The 18,608-nt window shown below is 42.4% G+C and overlaps 1 protein-coding gene and 1 pseudogene across 3 annotated transcripts in view; both read left to right on the top strand.

Annotated features, from left to right (window-relative positions):
* Positions 1 to 3,782, top strand: part of RBL1 (RB transcriptional corepressor like 1) — a 75,493-nt gene extending 71,711 nt beyond the window's left edge. For all 3 annotated transcript variants that reach the window (XM_089896836.1, XM_022592467.3, XM_022592466.3), the window contains 2 exons: positions 101 to 265; positions 1,757 to 3,782. In XM_089896836.1, coding sequence (XP_089752962.1) covers positions 101 to 265; positions 1,757 to 1,927 — 336 coding nt within the window. In that variant the 3' untranslated portion in view covers positions 1,928 to 3,782. The remainder of the gene's footprint in view (positions 1 to 100; positions 266 to 1,756) is intronic.
* Positions 3,783 to 9,495: 5,713 nt separating this feature from the next.
* LOC111184423 (glucosamine-6-phosphate deaminase 1-like) lies at positions 9,496 to 16,171 on the top strand (annotated as a pseudogene).
* Positions 16,172 to 18,608: the final 2,437 nt, after the last annotated feature.

Below are 18,608 nucleotides of genomic sequence, written 5' to 3'. Positions count from 1 at the left end.
GGTGGGACAGGGTGGATAGTGCAGAATAAAAATGGTGGGATTCAAAAAAAGAAAGAAAACCTTTTTATCTTATAAAAACTTTACTTTTGTATTATTTCAGATGGAAGCTCCACCACTCTCTCCTTTTCCACATATTAAGCAACAGCCAGGCTCTCCGCGCCGCATTTCCCAGCAGCACTCCATTTATGTGTCCCCACACAAGAATGGGTCAGGCCTTACACCAAGGAGTGCTCTGCTCTATAAGTTCAATGGCAGCCCTTCTAAGGTAAGTTGCACACAAACTTTACTCCAAAACAATGGTGTACATGTGTTAAATACTGGATTTCAGATTTCCAATTAGTAATCTTCAATCTTACCCCTTTTTTTGCAAAGTTACTGCTAATAAATATGGACCATTACTATGGCAAGTTTCCTGTGATCAAGAGCAGTGTATTCAGTTGAGGTAGTTTAATCCTTTACAATTGATGTGGTATCGGGGGAGTTCACTCCAAGAGCCCAGTGTGTCCCTGCTCAAGCACGATCTTGAGAAGGACCAGTAAGGCAACATCTGCAAGTGGTCAGACATGGGGAACACTATGTGTAAAGGAAGGCCTTAGAAGTGAAAGTTCATTTGGTGGATGGCAACCAGGATAGTGAAAGGTCTGAAAACAGAGGCCTCTTCTTACTTACACAGACAGCTCTATGGTTATCTCCATCTTTATTCCCATACAATGATGAAGATGTGATAGGGACATGATTGCTGTTTTCAGATAATTCAAGGGCTATCAAGTAGATACACTCAGTATGTCTCCAGAAGCCAGAATCACTACTAACTGGAAGAAACTGTAGTGGGACAGATTGTAACTCAGTCCAAATACATGGCAGCTCCTTAACTCATTAGTTTCTCATTTAGTTCCACAGACATCTATTAAGTTCCTGCTATGCTTAGCAAACAAAGTTGACTGAGATATACTGCACAGGCTTGCATTTCTTCTTTATAGAAGTTGATTTCATATGAGGACTTTTAGAAGAAATTCTTGCATAAAATCAGAAATGGGACCAATTGAATTGTAAGGCAGTGATTTCACAGTCATAGGTCAGAATCTGGGGAGCTTGTTGAACACAGATACCCATCCCATAGACTTCCTGTATCACAGAGCTCTGGCAGGCAGGTCTCCTAGACTGTTGTGATGCACAGCTTTCAGGAGCAACTTCTCTAAGGCTGCCTTACAGACCAGCAACATCAGCATAACCCGGGAGCCTGTTAGAAACACAGACTCTCAGGCTTACACCAGCCCAACTGAATTTGAATCTGCATAGTAACAAGATTCCCCAGACGATTAGTAAGCACATTAAAGTTTGAAAAGCATTGCTTCAGGAGGAGGATCTCAAACTTTAGGGAGTATCAGAATCACCTGGAAGGCTTGATAAACTATAGCTTGCTGGGCCCAACCCCCAGAATGTCTGATTCAGTAGGTGTAGGGCAAGGCTTGAGAATTTGCATTCCTGATAAGTTTCCAAATGCTTCTGCTGCTTCTGGTCTCATGTCCACATTTTGAAAACTACTGCTATAAGGTAAATCCAATTTTTAAAATCACCTGAAAAGATTAGTTCTAATCACCCTTATTAGGTTGGCCTAGATTCAAAAAATAATCTCTACCCCAGTGTTCAGCTTTGGATAGAGGATAAAGGGCAGGAAAAAGCAGTTAGCTTAGTTCTTGGCTGCTGTTTCTCCCTTTTCCCCTTTTACTCACACATGTCCTCTATTTTTGCACAGAGTTTGAAAGATATCAACAACATGATAAGGCAAGGTGAGCAGAGAACCAAGAAGCGAGCAATAGCCATCGATGGTGATGCAGAATCACCTGCCAAACGCCTCTGTCAAGAAAATGATGACATTTTACTTAAACGACTACAGGATGTTGTCAGTGAAAGAGCAAATCATTAGTGCCCTTCCCATTTCTATGATAAAAGCACTTTCAGGTTGTTTTGCAGAAAGTTGGGGCTCTATCTTTCAAAACATTCAGCCCTGTAGGTAGTAAATATCACTGAGTTACAAAAAAAGTTACACCAAAGTTGGTTTTTTTTTACATTTATCCAAAATGTAGTTGACAGATGTATTTTGAGTTGGATTGTAAAGGAATGTTTTAAGTGCCTTTTAAACATATTAATAGTCATAGAATTGTTAAAATATTTGTTCCCTGGGTTTTTCAGGTGAAGTAAGGAGAAACCTCATAATTTTTTGGCTCACTTTTTAAAATAATTAAATGTCTTATTCTTCTGGGCTTTGTAATATGAGGGTGAATAATCTGTTTTTGGTAAGTGTCGTTTGAGAGGTTTGTGTTCCTAATTTAGTATTGAGTAGGGGTTGGGTTCCATGGCATCTGGGCCAGAGGATGATGCCCAGCCTGTCTCTGACCCAGTGTGGTAGCTCCACATCCAGGTGCCAAGACCATTCTGGGTTGTCCAGACACTTCTCGTGCCCTTCCTCTCCTTGAGCAGAAGCAGATTTGTACCTGAACCCCTGCACTACCCCAACTCCTTGCTTTCCAGCCCTAAGCCCTCTTAGCCTGGTGTCACAACCTGATAAAAGAGATACTTGCTCCTTTTTAAAACTACTATCATTTTGTTTTCCAAACCATTAACTTAGTTATGTATGATTATATTATGTCATATAATTCTCAAAATAGGAAGCTGCTTCTCAAGCCAGTAGAGTAAAATACAGAAAAGAGTTGTTAGAAACCATATTCCTACTAGTGAGGTAGCACCATGATAATATGTGAGATACTGTTTTTGAGGTTATCATGAGATTGGTCATTCTCAATGTCTAATTGATTCCCTAAGAATAGTTGAAACCTTTTTCAAAACCACATTAATGTCACCTCATGCCATATTACTTCCCCCTCTTTGTTCTCAGTATCATCGGTGCATTATGAGTTTCCCATTAGGGTTTGATCACTGGGCCCCTTAAGGGTGTTTTCCGGGCCTTGGGGTGCAACTTTCCAAAGAGTCAGCTGTTCGGTATTCACTTTTTCTAGTGAGTTTCCAGAATCTGGAAGGACATGGATAAGCCATTCTTAATTAATTTTGAGAAAATCTTATCAAATGTATGTTCTTTAAACCACAGACCTTATTTTTTAAAATGCAAAATATTTAACAAATATTTAACTTAACCGGGGCTTCCCTGGTGGTGCAGTGGTTGAGAGTCCGCCTGCCAATGCAGGGGACACGGGTTCATGCCCCGGTCCAGGAAGATCCCACATGCTGCGGAGCGGCTGGGCCCATGAGCCATGGCCGCTGAGCCTGCGCGTCTGGAGCCTGTGCTCCGCAACGGCAGAGGCCACAACAGTGAGAGGCCCACGTACCGCAAAAAAAAATATATATATATATATTTAACTTAACCTATGTCTAACCGTGGCTAATTTGAATTAGTCTGAGATTTGAGTATGAACTAGTAATTACGATTGTTAGGAATTTTATTTTTAAATTTTAAGATGAAAAGTGATTTTGGTCACATTTTACTTTTCTGAAAAAAATTACATCCTCATTTTTTTGTGTAGTATCTACACATGTTATAAACCAAATAACATCGTCTGTTTGAATCCTTGTATATATTTTTATGTAGCTATGAATACTGTGTCATTTTCATCATCGTTATTAATGTGCAGAATGTAAATGAGCATTTGTACGTTGTCTTTATAAGAAACTCTGGACATGTTTTTATCAGTTTTCAAGGCTGAATATCAATGTACATAAAATGGTTAATAAAATACTGGAGTTTTTTGAGATTATTGAAAAAACTACACTTGAGCTCTTCTGTGTGACGAGATGCAATTGTGCAACCGTCTAGAATCTGTATCTCTTTAACTACCTGCTTTCTATCTTTTAAGTATCGTAGCGTAACTTAGAGGTTAATGTCCCCGGTGCGCTCCAGGAGCTAGGAAGAGAATGGGGAGTGAATGACTGCTTGATGAGTATAGGGTTTTCTTTTGAGGTGATGAAAATAATTTTGGAACTTGATAATAGGTGGTGATTGTATAACATTGTAAATTTATTAAATGACGCTAAATTTTACACTTTAAAATAGTTAATTTTATGTTAGGTGAATTTCACCTAAATTGAAAAAGTGCCATAGACACATATAAAAAAACAGAATTAGGGCTTCCCTGGTGGCGCAGTGGTTGAGAGTCCACCTGCCGATGCAGGGGACACGGGTTCGTGCCCCGGTCCGGGAAGATCCCACATGCCGCGGAGCGGCTGGGCCCGTGAGCCATGGCCGCTGAGCCTGCGCGTCCGGAGCCTGTGCTCTGCAACGGGAGAGGCCACAACACTGAGAGGCCTGCATATCAAAAAAAACAGAATTGTTTCAAAGCCTTGGAATGGACCAAATTATGATTCTGAATCAAGGAAAAGGCTTCTCTCTTAGGAGTGCTTTCAGGTGTATTTCTTCGTTTGAGGATCACAGCTTAAAAGTTTTTTGGGTTTTTTTAACATCTTTATTGGAGTATAATTGCTTTACAATGGTGTGTTAGTTTCTGCTGTATAACAAAGTGAATCAGCTATACGTATACATATATCCCCATATCTCCTCCCTCTTGCATCTCCCTCCCAACAAAAGTTCTTTTCTAATTAAGATTTTTATGTAGTTAGATTATGTTAAATCAAAAAAAATTTTTTTTAAAGAAGGTAATATTCCCGCTTGTTTTTATTTTGTTGCTTACAGTACTTTCACTAAGTCAACAGATATTATTGGCTGTTTACTGTATGCCTGGCCCTTTGCTGGGTGCTAGGGATATAAAGGTGAACCAGGCATAGTTCCTGTCCTCAAGATATAATATTTGTAGCCTATTAATATACTGGGGTAAATATAGTAATACAAGTCTACACAAAGACAGATGGTGTTAGCACAGAGAAGGGAATGATTCACTCTGCCTGAATCACTCTAGGGAATTCCCTGGTGGTCCAGTGGTTCCGACTCCACACTTCCACCGCAGGGGGCACAGGTTCGATCCCTGGTCGGGGAACTAAGATCCCGTGTGCTGTGCGGCACAGCCTTAATTAATTAATTAGCTAATTGATTAACTCTAAAGTGGGGGCTAAGTGGTAATTTAGTCGTTAGGGATGAATAACTGTTTGCCAGGGCAGTAGAAGACAGCATAACCAGTAGAAAGTCCCAGAGACTTGAAAGTACTATAGGTGTAAGAATTTCAGATAGTTTAGTGAGGCGGGAGTAAAGTGTACATATATAAAAGTGCAGTGCAAAGCAGAGCTAGAAAGGGACCTTTCTAGTTGGGCTTTAAGCCAGGCTAAGGAGCTGAGGCTTGGTCATTTCCAGTGGTTCTCAACATTGGCTGCAACTGGGGAGTTTTAAAACACACATCAGTGAATGGGTTTCTCCCCCAGAGATTTCTGATTTAATTGGTTTGAGGAACAACCTAGTATTAGGATTTTCAAGTACTCCCTAGGTGAGTACCTAAGGTTGAGAAGCACTGCTCCAGGTCATGGGGAGCCACAGAGGAGGTTTTGTTTTCTGTTTGTTTGTTTTCTGCGGTACGCGGGCCTCTCACCGCCGTGGCCTCTCACGCTGTGGAGCACAGGCTCCGGACGTGCAGGCCCAGCGGCCATGGCTCACGGGCCCAGCCGCTCCGCGGCATGTGGGATCTTCCCGCACCGGGGCACGAACCCGCGTCCCCTGCATCGGCAGGCGGACTCTCAACCACTGCACCACCAGGGAAGCCCAGAGGTTTTAATTTTATGTGGATAATGACAAAATCTGAATTTATTTATTTATTTTTTTTGTGTGGCCAAGCTGCACGGCGTGCCGAATCTTAGTTCCCCAACCAGGGATTGAACCCAGGCCCAGCAGAGAAAGCACCGAGTCCTAACCACTGGACCACCGGGGGATTCCCTAATGTTTATTTTGGCAGTTCCTTAATTTGCCCAAAGATAAGGATTACCTGAGACACATATTAACAATGCAGGCTCCTAGGCCCCACCCTTGACCAATGGAATGAAATCTCCAGGAGAAGGACTTAGGAATTTTGTTAACCTCTGTTCCAAGTGATATTAACCCTCAGGCAAGTTAGAGACTTTCTGTCAGTTCTTCTCAAACTTTAAGAGCATAGGAATCACCAGGGATTGTTAATCTTGTTAAAAATGCAGAGCCTGGGGTTGGGCCTGAGATGTTGCTTTTCTAACAAGCTCTTATACCTAACACCAGTGCTGCTGGGCTAAGGACTATGCTTTGAACTGCAAGTTTTAGAAATCTGGAATCTATGCAGAGGATTGATTAGAAGATGTTTATTTAGACTGACACGGGAGGCAAGTTAATGGTTCTTAACTTGGTTAATTTTGCCACCTTCAGGGACATTTGACAATGACTGGAGACATTTTTGGTTGTCACAACTGGGCATGGGAGGTTGGTGCTACTGGTATCTAAGGGTAGAAGCCAGAGATGCTGCTAAACATCCTACAGTGCACTGGACAGCCCCCACAGCAAAGAATTTATCCAGCCCCAGTGTCAGTCGTGCCAATTAAGTAAAGACCTGGGCAAGAAGAGCTATATGCTTTACTGTACTGGTAACGGGGATAGAAAAGGAACCACCAAGGGTCACCCAACTCTGGGCAGGTATGGGGTCCCAGTTAGGGATAGCTTCATAAGGAAGATGACTTTCCAGGAAAGATTAATGCTAATAGATTCCAGGTGGGGTAACTAATACACATGTGGGATTATTTGGCATCAATGACAGACCCTTAATATAAAAGAAAATGTTCCTGAGGTTTCAGATTCTGCATGTAGGCAGTGGTTCCATCAAATTTCCCCGTGGTAAGAATCACCTTTGAGGACTTATTAACTATGCAGATTTAAAAGTGTAGTATACAAACAGTTTTGTTAAGCATCCCAGGCTATTATTCTTACCCAGGAAGCTTGGAATGTACCTGTATAATGGCCAAGAGTACAGAGATCCAGGTTCAAACATCCACCCTGACGCTGTCTCACCAAACCAAGTTGGGCTTATTTACTTACTTCAGTTAGGTCATCATCACTTCAAGAAATAGTTGATTAATTATGGAAAATAACATTCATTGTATAACATTCAATATATGTAAGCAAAAAATAAAAACTATATTCCCACCAACCAGAGGTCACCTGTTCAAATTTTTTAAAATTTTTATTATTTTTTCACATGAAGAAAATTGTGTAAATCTTAGGTTTTATATTGTGATGAATTTTCTCCAGCTCCACTGAGGTATAATTTACATAGAATAAAATGTACCCAGTCTAAGTGTGTAGCTTGTATAATCATAATTATATATGATTGTATAACTACCACTTACAATCCTCGTTTTATTGTGCTTTGCCTTATTGTGATTCACAGATACTGCGTTTTTTTTTACCAAATTGAAGGTTTGTGGCAACTCTGCATCAAGCAAGTCTATTGGCGCCGTTTTTCCAACAGTATTTGCTCACTTCATGTCTCTGTCACATTTTGGTAATTCTCACAATATTGCAAATTTTTCATTATTATATTTATGGTAATCTGTGATCAGTGATTTTGACGTACGATATTATCATTGTTTTGGGGTGCCATGAGCCACACCCATATAAGATGGCAATGTTGTGTGTGTTCTCACTGCTCCACTGACCTGCCATTCCCCAGTCTCTCTCCCTCGCGTTAGTCCGCCCTGTTCCCTGAGACACAACAGTATTGAAATAGGCCAAGTAATAAGTCTAAATGGCCTCTAAGTGTTCAAGTGAAAGGAGGAGTCAATCGATGTGGGAAACTTTACTGTTGTCTTAAAGACTTCGCCACAGCCACCCCAACCTTCAGCAACCACCACCCTGCTCAGCCATGAACATCGAGGTAGGACCCTCCACCAGCAAAAGATTACAGCTCACTGAAGGCTTAGATGATGGCTAGCAGTTTTTGGCAAGAAAGTATTTTTTAATTAAAGTATGTACACTGTTGTTTTAGACAATGCTATTGCACACTTAATAGACTACTACGTAGTGTAAAAACAACTGACTTTTGTATGTACTGGGAAGCCAAAAAAATTTGTGTGGCTCACTTTATTACAGTGGTCTACAACTGAACCTGCAATATCTCTGAGATGCATATATAGAACATTTCTATCACTTTAAAAAGTTTTCTTTTTCCCTCTAATATTCCCCACCCTCTGCATATCCTCCTCACCACTTACCCAGGCAATTGTTGGTCTGCTTTTTGTCACCATAGGTTTGCCTCTTCTAGAATTTCATATAAATATATGTATGCACAGCATGTAATCTTTTGTATTTGAGTTCTGTCACTTAGTATAATGTTTCCGAAATTCATTCATGTGGTATGCATAAATATTTCTTTTTATTGCTGAGCAATTTTCCATACCTTGGTTATACTCAATTTGTTTTATCTCATTACCAGTTGATGGACATTTGGGTTGTTTCCAGTTTGAGGCTATTAATAGTTATGAACATATGTATGCAAGTCTTTGAACATATAATTTTATTTCTCTTTTATTCCTTCATGAGTTGCACTGCTGGGCCAAATGGTAAGTACGTGTTTGACTTCGTAAGATATCCACGTCTTTTTTCAAAGTGGATCATTTTGCATTCCCACCAGCAGTGTGTAAGAGGTCCATTTGCTCCACATTACAGCCCCCCCCTTTTTTAAATTAAAGTATAGTTAACTTAGAATACTGTGTTAGTTCCAGGTGTACAGTAAAGTGATTCAGTCATATATTTTTTTCAGATTCTTATCAATTATAGTTTATTACAAGATACTGAATGTAGTTCCCTGTGCTGTACAGTAAATCCTTGTTGTTTATTTTATATATAGTAGTGTGTATATGTCAATCCCAATCTCCCAATTTATCCCTCTGCCCCACCCTTATCCCCTTTGGTAACAATAAATTTGTTTTCTACATCTGTGACTCTGTTCTTGTTTTGTAAATATGTTCATTTGTACCATTATTTTAGATTCCACATATCAATGATATGATATTTGTCTTTGTCTGACTTACTTCATTTAGTATGGTAATCTCTAGGTCCATCCATGTTGCTGCAAAAGGCAATATTTCATTCTTTTTTGTGGCTGAGGAATATTTCATTGTATATATATACCACATCTTCTTTATCCATTCCTCTGTTGATGGACCCTTAGGTTGCTTCCATGTCTTGGCTATTGTAAATAGTGCTGCTATGAACATTGGGGTGCATGTGTCTTTTCGAATTAGAGTTTTCATCTTTTCTGGATATATGCGCAGGAGTGGGATTGCTGGATCATATGGTAACTCTATTTTTAGTTTTTTAAGGAACCTCCATACTGGTTTTCATAATGGCTGCACTGTAGCCACCTCTTGATGTGAATCTTCCTAGACTTTTTTCAATGCATATTGAAAAAATCATTGTATTTTTAAGGTAAAAATGGATCATATATGTCACTTAATATATCATCTTTGCAATGTCTAAATGTTACCTTTCTGACCATTTTAATGCTTGTGTTCCAATAAATTATTTATGTTATCATTAAACAAGGAAAGATTAGCACAGTCTCTACAGCCACCACAGGAGGTGTCCTCAACAAGATGAAGCTCACCATCCTGGACCCCTCTTCTCAGGCCAGTGAGTGGGTGGCCAAATACATCAGGAACTGCATCATCCAGTTTAGCCAAGGGCCAGACAAGTACTTCACCCTGGGGCTCCCCACTGGGAGCACCCCACTTGTCTGCTACAAGAAGCTGATTTAGTACTATAAGCATGGAGACCTGTCCCTCAAATATGTGAAGACTTTCAACATGGATGAGTATGTGGGCCTTCTTTGAGACCACCCAGAGAGCTACCACGCCTTCATGTGGAACAACTTCTTCAAACACATTGATATCCACCCAGAAAACACCCACATTCTGGATGGGAATGCAGCTGGCCTACAGGCTGAGTGTGATGCCTTTGAAGAGAAGATCAAGGCTGCGGGAGGGATTGAGCTGTTTGTTGGGAGGCATCGGCCTTGGTGGAGACATTGCCTTTTATGAGTCGAGCTCCAGTCTATTGTCTAGGACCCATGTGAAGACACTGGCCATGGACACCATCCTGGCCAATGCTAGGTTCTTTTTATATATATATATATATATATATATATATATATATATATATATATATATATATATATATTTTAATAAATTTATTTGTTTATTTTTGGCTGCGTTGGGTCTTTGTTGCTGTGCATGGGCCTTCTCCAGTTGCAGCGAGCAGGGGGTACTCTTCATGGCGGTGCCCGGGCTTCTCATTGCGGTGGCTTCTTTTGTTGCAGAGCACAGGCTCTAGGCACACGGGCTTCAGTAGTTGTGGCACGTGGGCTGAGTAGCTGTGGCTTGTGGGCTGTACAGCACAGGCTCAGTAGTTGTGGCGCATGGGCTTAGTTGCTCTGCAGCATGTGGGATCTTCCCGGACCAGGGCTCGAACCCGTGTCCCCTGCATTGGCAGGCGGACTCTTAACCACTGAGCCACCAAGGAAGCCCTTGCTAGGTTCTTTGATGGAAATCTCACCAAGGTGCCCACCATGGCCCTGATGGTGTGTGTGGGCACTGTGATGGATGCTAGAGAGATGATAATCTTCATCTCAGGTGCTCACAAGGCGTTTGCTCTGTATAAGGCCATGGAGGAGGGAGTGAACCATATGTCTGCCTTCCAGTAGCATCCCCACACGGTGTTTATGTGCGACAGGGATGCCACCCTAGAGTTGAAAGTGAAGACTGTCAAGTATTTCAGAGGTTTAATGCTTGTTCATAAGTTGGTGGACCCCTTGTGCACTATGAAAGAGAAAGAAACAGAGAAAAGCCAGTCTTCTAAGGAACCGTACAGTGATTAGCCTGTGCCAATCCTAGTGTCAACTACCTCACTGGGACAGGCGGGTCTTTCTGGAAATTGTCTTTAGGAGGACAGAATTGTATTGCTTTAATCTAGTGTGGTTACTAGTTGAATGGGTGAACTTGTCATTCTTGGCTCTTCAGCGTGGAGTCTAGTCACGGAATTTAGCTACTTATTTGTAACTTAATGAGAAAAAAATCACTATATAATTTTGACGTCTGCCCCACAGATTAGGGGTTTTTAGCTTTTTGTTGTGCCTCTAACACTGTTCAGATGTACAATATACTCCCGTCAGGAATTTCTGTCATTACATACACTGATCTCAGTTGAGAGGGAGTGTGGGGCTTATGTATATTGGACAAAACCTCTTTGGAGAGTCTTAAGAGCCCCTCTTGGGAAGGCCTGCCCCTTATTTGAGAATCAGTGTTCCAGATTAAGGAACAAACTCTCTCAATGTCTAAAGTCACTATAAGGAAGTAGTCACTCTGGTCAGTAACAAGTGCCACAGGAAGAAAACTATCCCTTACGTTCTTTCCCCAGCTGTTTTTTTCTGCTCTCTCAGTTGGCCTTTCCATGAACTCAGAGGCCTCCTTGGGGAAGGATTTGGGTAGGTGGGGCTAAAGAGAAAGTTTTGCTGATGAACTCGGAGCCTCAAGGGGCCCAGCCACATCAAACTCCTATCCCTCAGGGACCTCCAGCACCAGGAGGAAGGCAGAAACCCTTTTCCCAAGAGAGTCCTGTGTTTTGTTCCAAGGTCTCACCGTGGCGCCTCTCTTATACATACTCATTCATAAGTAGGACATCCATGGGAGCAACAGACACAGCCAAGATTCAATGTTATGTTCAGCCAAGGTGATGGGGTCAGGGCAAGCAGCTCAATTATGAGTTTAGAAACAACACTAGAGTGACATGTTTCCTGTGTCCCTGAGAGTTGAGTGCCAAGAAGCAGACCCAAGTGCTTCTAAAGTTGACTAATATCCTTTCCCCACTTAAAAAACTGCCCTTCTGGGCTTCCCTGGTGGCGCAGTGGTTGAGAGTCTGCCTGCCAATTCAGGGGACACGGGTTCGTGCCCCGGTCCGGGAAGATCCCACATGCTGTGGAGCGGCTGGGCCCGTGAGCCACAACTACTGAGCCTGCGCGTCTGGAGCTTGTGCTCCGCAACGAGAGGCCGCGACAGTGAGAGGCCCGCGCACCGCGATGAAGAGTGGCCCCCGCTCGCCACAACTAGAGAAAGCCCACGCACAGAAAAGAAGACCCAGCACAGCCATAAATAAATAAATAAATGAAATTTAAAAAAAAAAAAAAACTGCCCTTCTAACCCTCCTGGGTTCATGTGGCGTGGTCTGATGTTCCCAGAACATCAGGAAGTACGCTTTTGCCCTTTTATCCTTCACCTCTTGTTCACAAGATGAGTCTATTGCTCTGGGTTTTTTTTTGTACTCTTATGCCTTGATGGTTTGAATGCTGCCTCCTCCTTCTTCCAGTTTTTGTGCCTCTTTGAAGCTGCTGCTGCCTCTATTTCTGGGAAAGATCTTTCAGAGCCTGGCTCAGGCCTCTCTTTAACTGCTGTGTTTGGTACCAGCGTTTCATTTTTAGGTTTTATAATGTGATTGTGCTGTCATTCTGTTTTAAGCTAATGGATCACTGGACTTGTTTACAATGTGACATTTTCTTTTAAATCTAGTATTTTCAAGAAAAAAAATACAGGAAAGATTAAAAGGTTTTGGAATTTTGTTACTTCTTTGCTGAATTTGTTTCAGATACTGGCATTTGGAATAAATTTTGTTTAGTGAGTCTAATGTTCGCAAAGTTAAGAATTAGGCATTATTTAATCTATAACATTATGATACAAGGTTGTTAAAATACTAGATATTCATTACACAGTGGAGTACCCCACAGTCTCCTTACTTCATTTGGGTTCTGCTCAAGTGTCAGGTCACAGCACTTCCCAGCCTTTCCTATACTCTTAACATGTTTTATTTTTCTTCCCAGAATTTATAATCTACTCATGTATTATCTGAATCCACCACTAGTAATTAAGCTCCATGTAGGTGGAACGTTTTTTCTGTAGTTTTCCCAAAGTGCAGAAGGATGCATTGAAGGAAGTATGGGCTTGACATTTGTCAAATTCGTGAATTGAAGAAAGAGGCTTAGGGACACTTTTTGTTTTTATTTTGGGGGGTGGTTTGTCTTGGTTTTGGAGGGGTTTTTTTTGCCGCACTGCGCGGCATGCGGGATCTTAATTCCACCACCAAGGGTCAAACCCGCGCCCCCTGCAGTGGAAGCGCAGAGTCCTAACCACTGGACCACCAGGGAAGTCCCAGGGTCGCTTTTTTTTTTTGCGGTACGCGGGCCTCACTGCTGTGGCCTCTCCCGTTGCGGAGCACAGGCTCCGGACGCGCAGGCTCAGCGGCCATGGCTCATGGGCCCAGCCGCTCCGCGGCATGTGGGATCTTCCCGGACCGGGGCACGCACCCGTGTCCACTGCATCGGCAGGCGGACTCTCAACCACTGCGCCACCAGGGAAGCCCCCAGGGTTGCTTTTTATAATAATTATATCTCACGTGTATTAAGCATTTTCTATGTGCCAGACTCAATTCTCATAAAGCCCTGTAACAAAACTTTACAGAGGAGGAAATTAGAGCTCATAGATTTTAAGTAACTTGCCCAAGGTCTCAAGAGTCAAACCCAAGCACTCTGGCTCCCCAATTTTTTTTTTAATTCAATGAAATTAGGGGGGTTTTGTGTGGCAAAATATGTATAACATAAAACTTACCATTTAATCATTTTAAGTTTAGTGGCATTAACATTCGCATTGTTGTGCAACCAATCTCCAGAACTTTTTCAAAAATCTTGCAAAACTGAAACTCTATACCCATTAAACAACAACGTCCTTTTTCCCCTCCCTCCCTGCCCCTGGCAACCACCATTCTACATTCTGTTTCTATTATTTTGACTACTTTAGATACTTCATCTAAGTGAAATCATACAGTATTTTTGCTTTTGTGCCTGGCTTATTTCACTTAGCATAATATCCTCAAGGTTCATGCATGTTGTAGCATGTGTCAGAATTTCCTTCTTTTTAAGGGTAATATTCTATTGTGTATAGGACCACATTTTGTTTATCCATTCACCCTTGAATGGACTACAGCTCAATTTTAATCTGTAAGCTATACTGTGTCTTTTGATATTAATCTTGAGCTGACAGATTTATATCCTCCGTATTCTGGGAGTCCTGGGCTGTCTTCCTTAAGCTTCTCTCTTCCTTTGCCATGTGAAACATTCTCATTTCTTGTTTCTGTTTTGGAGCAGATCTTCTCACATGCATCACACACAGAGGAAACTCAGCTTGTTGAAAGATTTCCTTTCAAAAAGTTGCTTACAACAAATATTTGGGGGGGGCAGAGGGGTTATTAATGTGGTCCAATAACAATCTTCTCCCTTCACTCAATCCTTCTCTTCCAAACCCTCTCTCCCAGTTGCCTCCTGGGAGCCCTAGATTACTTGCCTTTAATACATCTTCCCTAAACTTTCCACCTTAGAAGCCTTAGCACCAGCTTTCACCAATGTCCTGAAGATTGAGTCAAGGTGGCACTGAAAAGGTCTTTTTCTCCAAGGAACACTGCTCTCCTTTTCAGAACCTACTGCCAGCTTATTCCCAGATACTCAGAGCACAGTAGACAGGGGAAAGTTCAATTCCCTTGAAGCCACCTCACATGTAGATTATACTTCTCATTAGTAGGAATAATTGAGGTTTTCTCAGTGTTATAAACAATGTAAATAAGAGCATGTTAAATACTACTATGTGTATCGGTGTACTCTAACTCACAATATAGGGAAATACAATATACTTGTTATGCAAATGCAACTCCAAAGACAACCCTCCAGTCCCACCCAGGTTACTGGCTTTAAACCCCACCTTTATAAAAATTCTGAAACTATTTTCCTTGTTAATCACAGTGATTAACAAGTCCCAAACACTAGAATGCCTTCAAACCTTCTCCTTGAGATAAGGGTCACGTTTTTAGATGAGAAGGATTACTATGTAACGATATTTAACTTTGAGGAAAGAATATTTTTTAAACGATCAGGGGACTTACCTGGCAGTCCAGTGGTTAAGACTCCACACTTCCACTGCAGGGGGCGCAGGTTAGATCCCTGGTCAGGAAAATAAGATCACACATGCTGTGTGGTACGGCCAAAATATTAAAAAAAAAAAAAAAAAAAAGATCAAAGCCTTCCTTAACATTTGAATTAATATCTACTGTGTTAATGATAGCACACTTAGAGTGGAAGAATAGACAAGTATATATGAGACTTTATTTTGCATGATATCCAATAGCACAGGGGTTCCTGGTTGTAACCAGCTCCATAGTCATCAGAAGCAGAAGCCTGGGGCCCAAAGACTGGGAACCACTAAGTCAAAATGCCCAACCTTAGGCCATCAACTCAGGAGTAGATGTCACATAATACAAACATGTTGGCTGTGTGTATCAGTCTGCTAGGGCTTCCATAACAATACACCACGGGCTGGGTGGCTTAAACAACAGAAATTTATTTTCTCATAGTTCTGGAGGCTAGGAGCCCAAGATCAAGGTGCTAGCACAGTTAGCATTACTGAAGCAGGTCCATTTGCCCAATGTGCAGCAAGCCAAACACTGAGATGCCAAGGTTTACAGCCAAGAAGGAGTTTATTCACAAGGCAGCCAAGCAAGGAGATGGGAGAACAAGTCTCAGATCCACCTCCCTGAAGGCAAGAGGATTGAAGTATTTATTGGATAAGCAAGGTGGTCTTGAAACCACCTTGAGCAGGACACTGCAGGGCCCTCCTGGGTACAAAAGCCCTTCCATGTCCCCCACTTTTCATATGTAGGAAAAAGGCTTCAGCCTCCTAGACCTTCTCTGAGTTCCAAAGGGCAGATTCAAGCAGATACTAATTAGAGAAATGAGGGAATGCAGAAACAGGAAAAGCAGTTAAGTAAGAAAAGTAATGACAACAGGCAGCAATAAAACAGAGTCCTAGTTCCTCCTCAAGAGATATTCATAACAATCTGATACATATCTTGAATTGTTTTATAGGAACTAAGGCCCCCACCCAGGTGGAGGATGGTGACTTCATGCAGAGCACAAGATTCCTGGAACACCACCCATTACCTCACCATCCACCCATCAGAAGAAAGCTATGCACCCTGCAGCCCTCGGCCCAAAAGTTGCCTTTAAAAACTCTTCTCTGAAACCCATCAGTGGAGAGTTTGGGCCTTTTGAGCATGAGCCTCCCATGCTCCTCGTTTGGCACCTGCAATAAAAGCTGTACTTTCCTTCACGACAACCGGGTGTCAGTAAATTGGCTTTGCTGTGCGGCAAGTGAGTGGACCGAAATTCATTTTGGTAACAGTCTTAGGTATGGGGAAAGGTGACTTGAGGTAGGGAAAAAGGTGAGGTAATCAGTGTTCTGCACAGGTGCTTCTGGGTTACATGCTTCTGCATATTCAAAATGGAGGTGCTTAGCATGATCTGAGGGTGGAGGTTTCCAGCCCTCTAACATCAAAAGGCCCTTCACTGGACAGCTGTGCAGGCCCAGTTTTAGGGCTGGTGGTCCCAACCAACCCCCAGCTGGCTCATCCTGGGCAGGAGCTGACTCCAACTTCCTGTAAAACAACTGGGCTTTGTGAAGCTTGGAAGGTGTGCAATTAAAGAGAGGAAAAAAGAAAGAAAGAAAATGAAAGTGAAATTAATCAATGAAGGCAGTTTTAACAAGCTGTTCCCTTATGTGTTGTTCTGTAAAAAGTTCAACAATTTCTATTAGTTATCAGCTTCTGTTAACTCCACGGGGCATGGTTTTATTAGTTTCTGATAAGATCTCTCTTCCTTGCTTCCAGACAGCTGTCTTTTTGCTGTGTCCTCACATGGCCTTTCCTCTGTGTGCACAAGGGGAAAGAGATCTCTACTATCTCATCCTTTCTTATAAGGACAGCGGTCCTGAGGCTTCCCTGGTGGCGCAGTGGTTGAGGGTCCACCTGCCGATGCAGGGGACATGGGTTCATGCCCCGGTCCGGGAAGATCCCACATGCTGCGGAGCGGCTGGGCCTGTGAGCCATGGCCGCTGAGCCTGCGCGTCCAGAGCCTGTGCTCTGCAACGGGAGAGGCCACAACAGTGAGAGGCCCGTGTACTGCAAAAAAAAAAAAAAAAAAAACAAAGGACACCAGTCCTATCTATTGGATTAGGGCCCCACTTGTATGACCTTATTTAATCTTAATTACCTCCTTAAAGGCCCTGTCTCCAAATACAGTCACACTGGGGGCTGGGACTTCAACATGTGATTTGGGGGGGACACAATTCAGTCCGTAATACCATGGATCCACTCACTGCGTGGCACAGTGACGTTCTCAGAGAAAATGATCTTTGTGAACTTGGCTGACAGGCAGTGGTATTCACTAGGGACTGTAGGGGATGAGTGTTGAGGACTTGACTAGACTGGACTGGATACAAGTGTCACTACAAGCTAAAAATCAGCCAGATAACACTGAATATCTGAAACAGAGTCCTGTTGGATGCTGAAGTTGTGTATCAGGGATGCTTTTGGCTATAAATGAGAGAAAAATCCAAAAATTCAAAACACACACACATGGGACTTCCCTGGTGGTGTAGTGGTTAAGAATCTGCCTGCCGATGCAGGGGACACGGGTTCGAACCCTGGTCTGGGAAGATTCCACATGCCGCGGAGCAACCAAGCCCGTGCGCCACAACTACTGAGCCTGCACTCTAGAGCCCATGAGCCACAACTATTGAGCTCGCGTGCTGCATCTACTGAAGCCCATGCTCCACAATAAGAGAAGCCACTGCAATAAGAAGCTCGCACACCGCAATGAAGAGTAGCCCCCACTCGCCACAACTAGAGAAAGCTCACGTGCAGCAACGAAGACCCAACACAGCCAAAGATAAATAAATAAATAAATAAATTTATGAAAAAAAATATATAGAAAAAAAAAACAAAACACACACACAAAAGAGAAAATCCAATTCAACCTGGCTTAAGAACTAAAAAAGTTTCTTGGCTCACGTAGTTGGAAGTTGTCAAACCACAATCAGTATCATGGCTGCAAAGAATAAAGATCTTTATTTGGGGTGTTAAGAACTGCAATTCAGGGATTTCTCTGGTGGCACAGTGGTTAAGAATCCGCCTCCCGATGCAGGGGACATGGGTTCGAGTCCCGGTCTGGGAAGATCCCATGTGCCATGGAGCAACTAAGCCCATGCGCCACAACTGAGCCTGCACTCTAGAGCACATGAGCCACAACTACTGAACCCTGCGCGCCTAGAGCCTGTGCTCCACAACAAGAGAAGCCACTGCAGTGAGAAACCCGCGCACCACAACGAACAGTAGCCCCCACTCACTGCAACTAGAAAAAGCCCACGCGCAGCAACGAAGACCCAACGCAGCCAAAAATAAATAAATAAAAATTTAAAAAAAATAATTGCAATTCAGGAGACACAGATTTGGGTAAAGACCAAAAGCGTGCTCAGGAGAAGGAATGAGTCAGAGGCTTATATAGACAAAAGCCACAAGGTTGTTAGAGTTGTCTGGTGAGAATTGTGATTGACTCTGACACAAATAAGGAAACATTTGTTCTTAAGGAATAGGCTGTCACTAGTTTGTTTAGGGTGACATCAATAAGTATCTTGAGTTTCTGGCAAATGTTCTGGATGCCTGTGTTAAGACAATAAGTGGTCAAAAGTTCAGATTCCATCCAGGCTGAGACATG

This window comes from Delphinapterus leucas, chromosome 15 (genome assembly GCF_059928025.1).
Source record: "Delphinapterus leucas isolate spDelLeu-1000000601 "Yukka" chromosome 15, BTC_Dleu_Yukka2, whole genome shotgun sequence".
In the NCBI taxonomy this organism is placed as follows: domain Eukaryota; kingdom Metazoa; phylum Chordata; class Mammalia; order Artiodactyla; family Monodontidae; genus Delphinapterus; species Delphinapterus leucas.
This window is presented reverse-complemented; position numbering and strand designations above follow the sequence as displayed.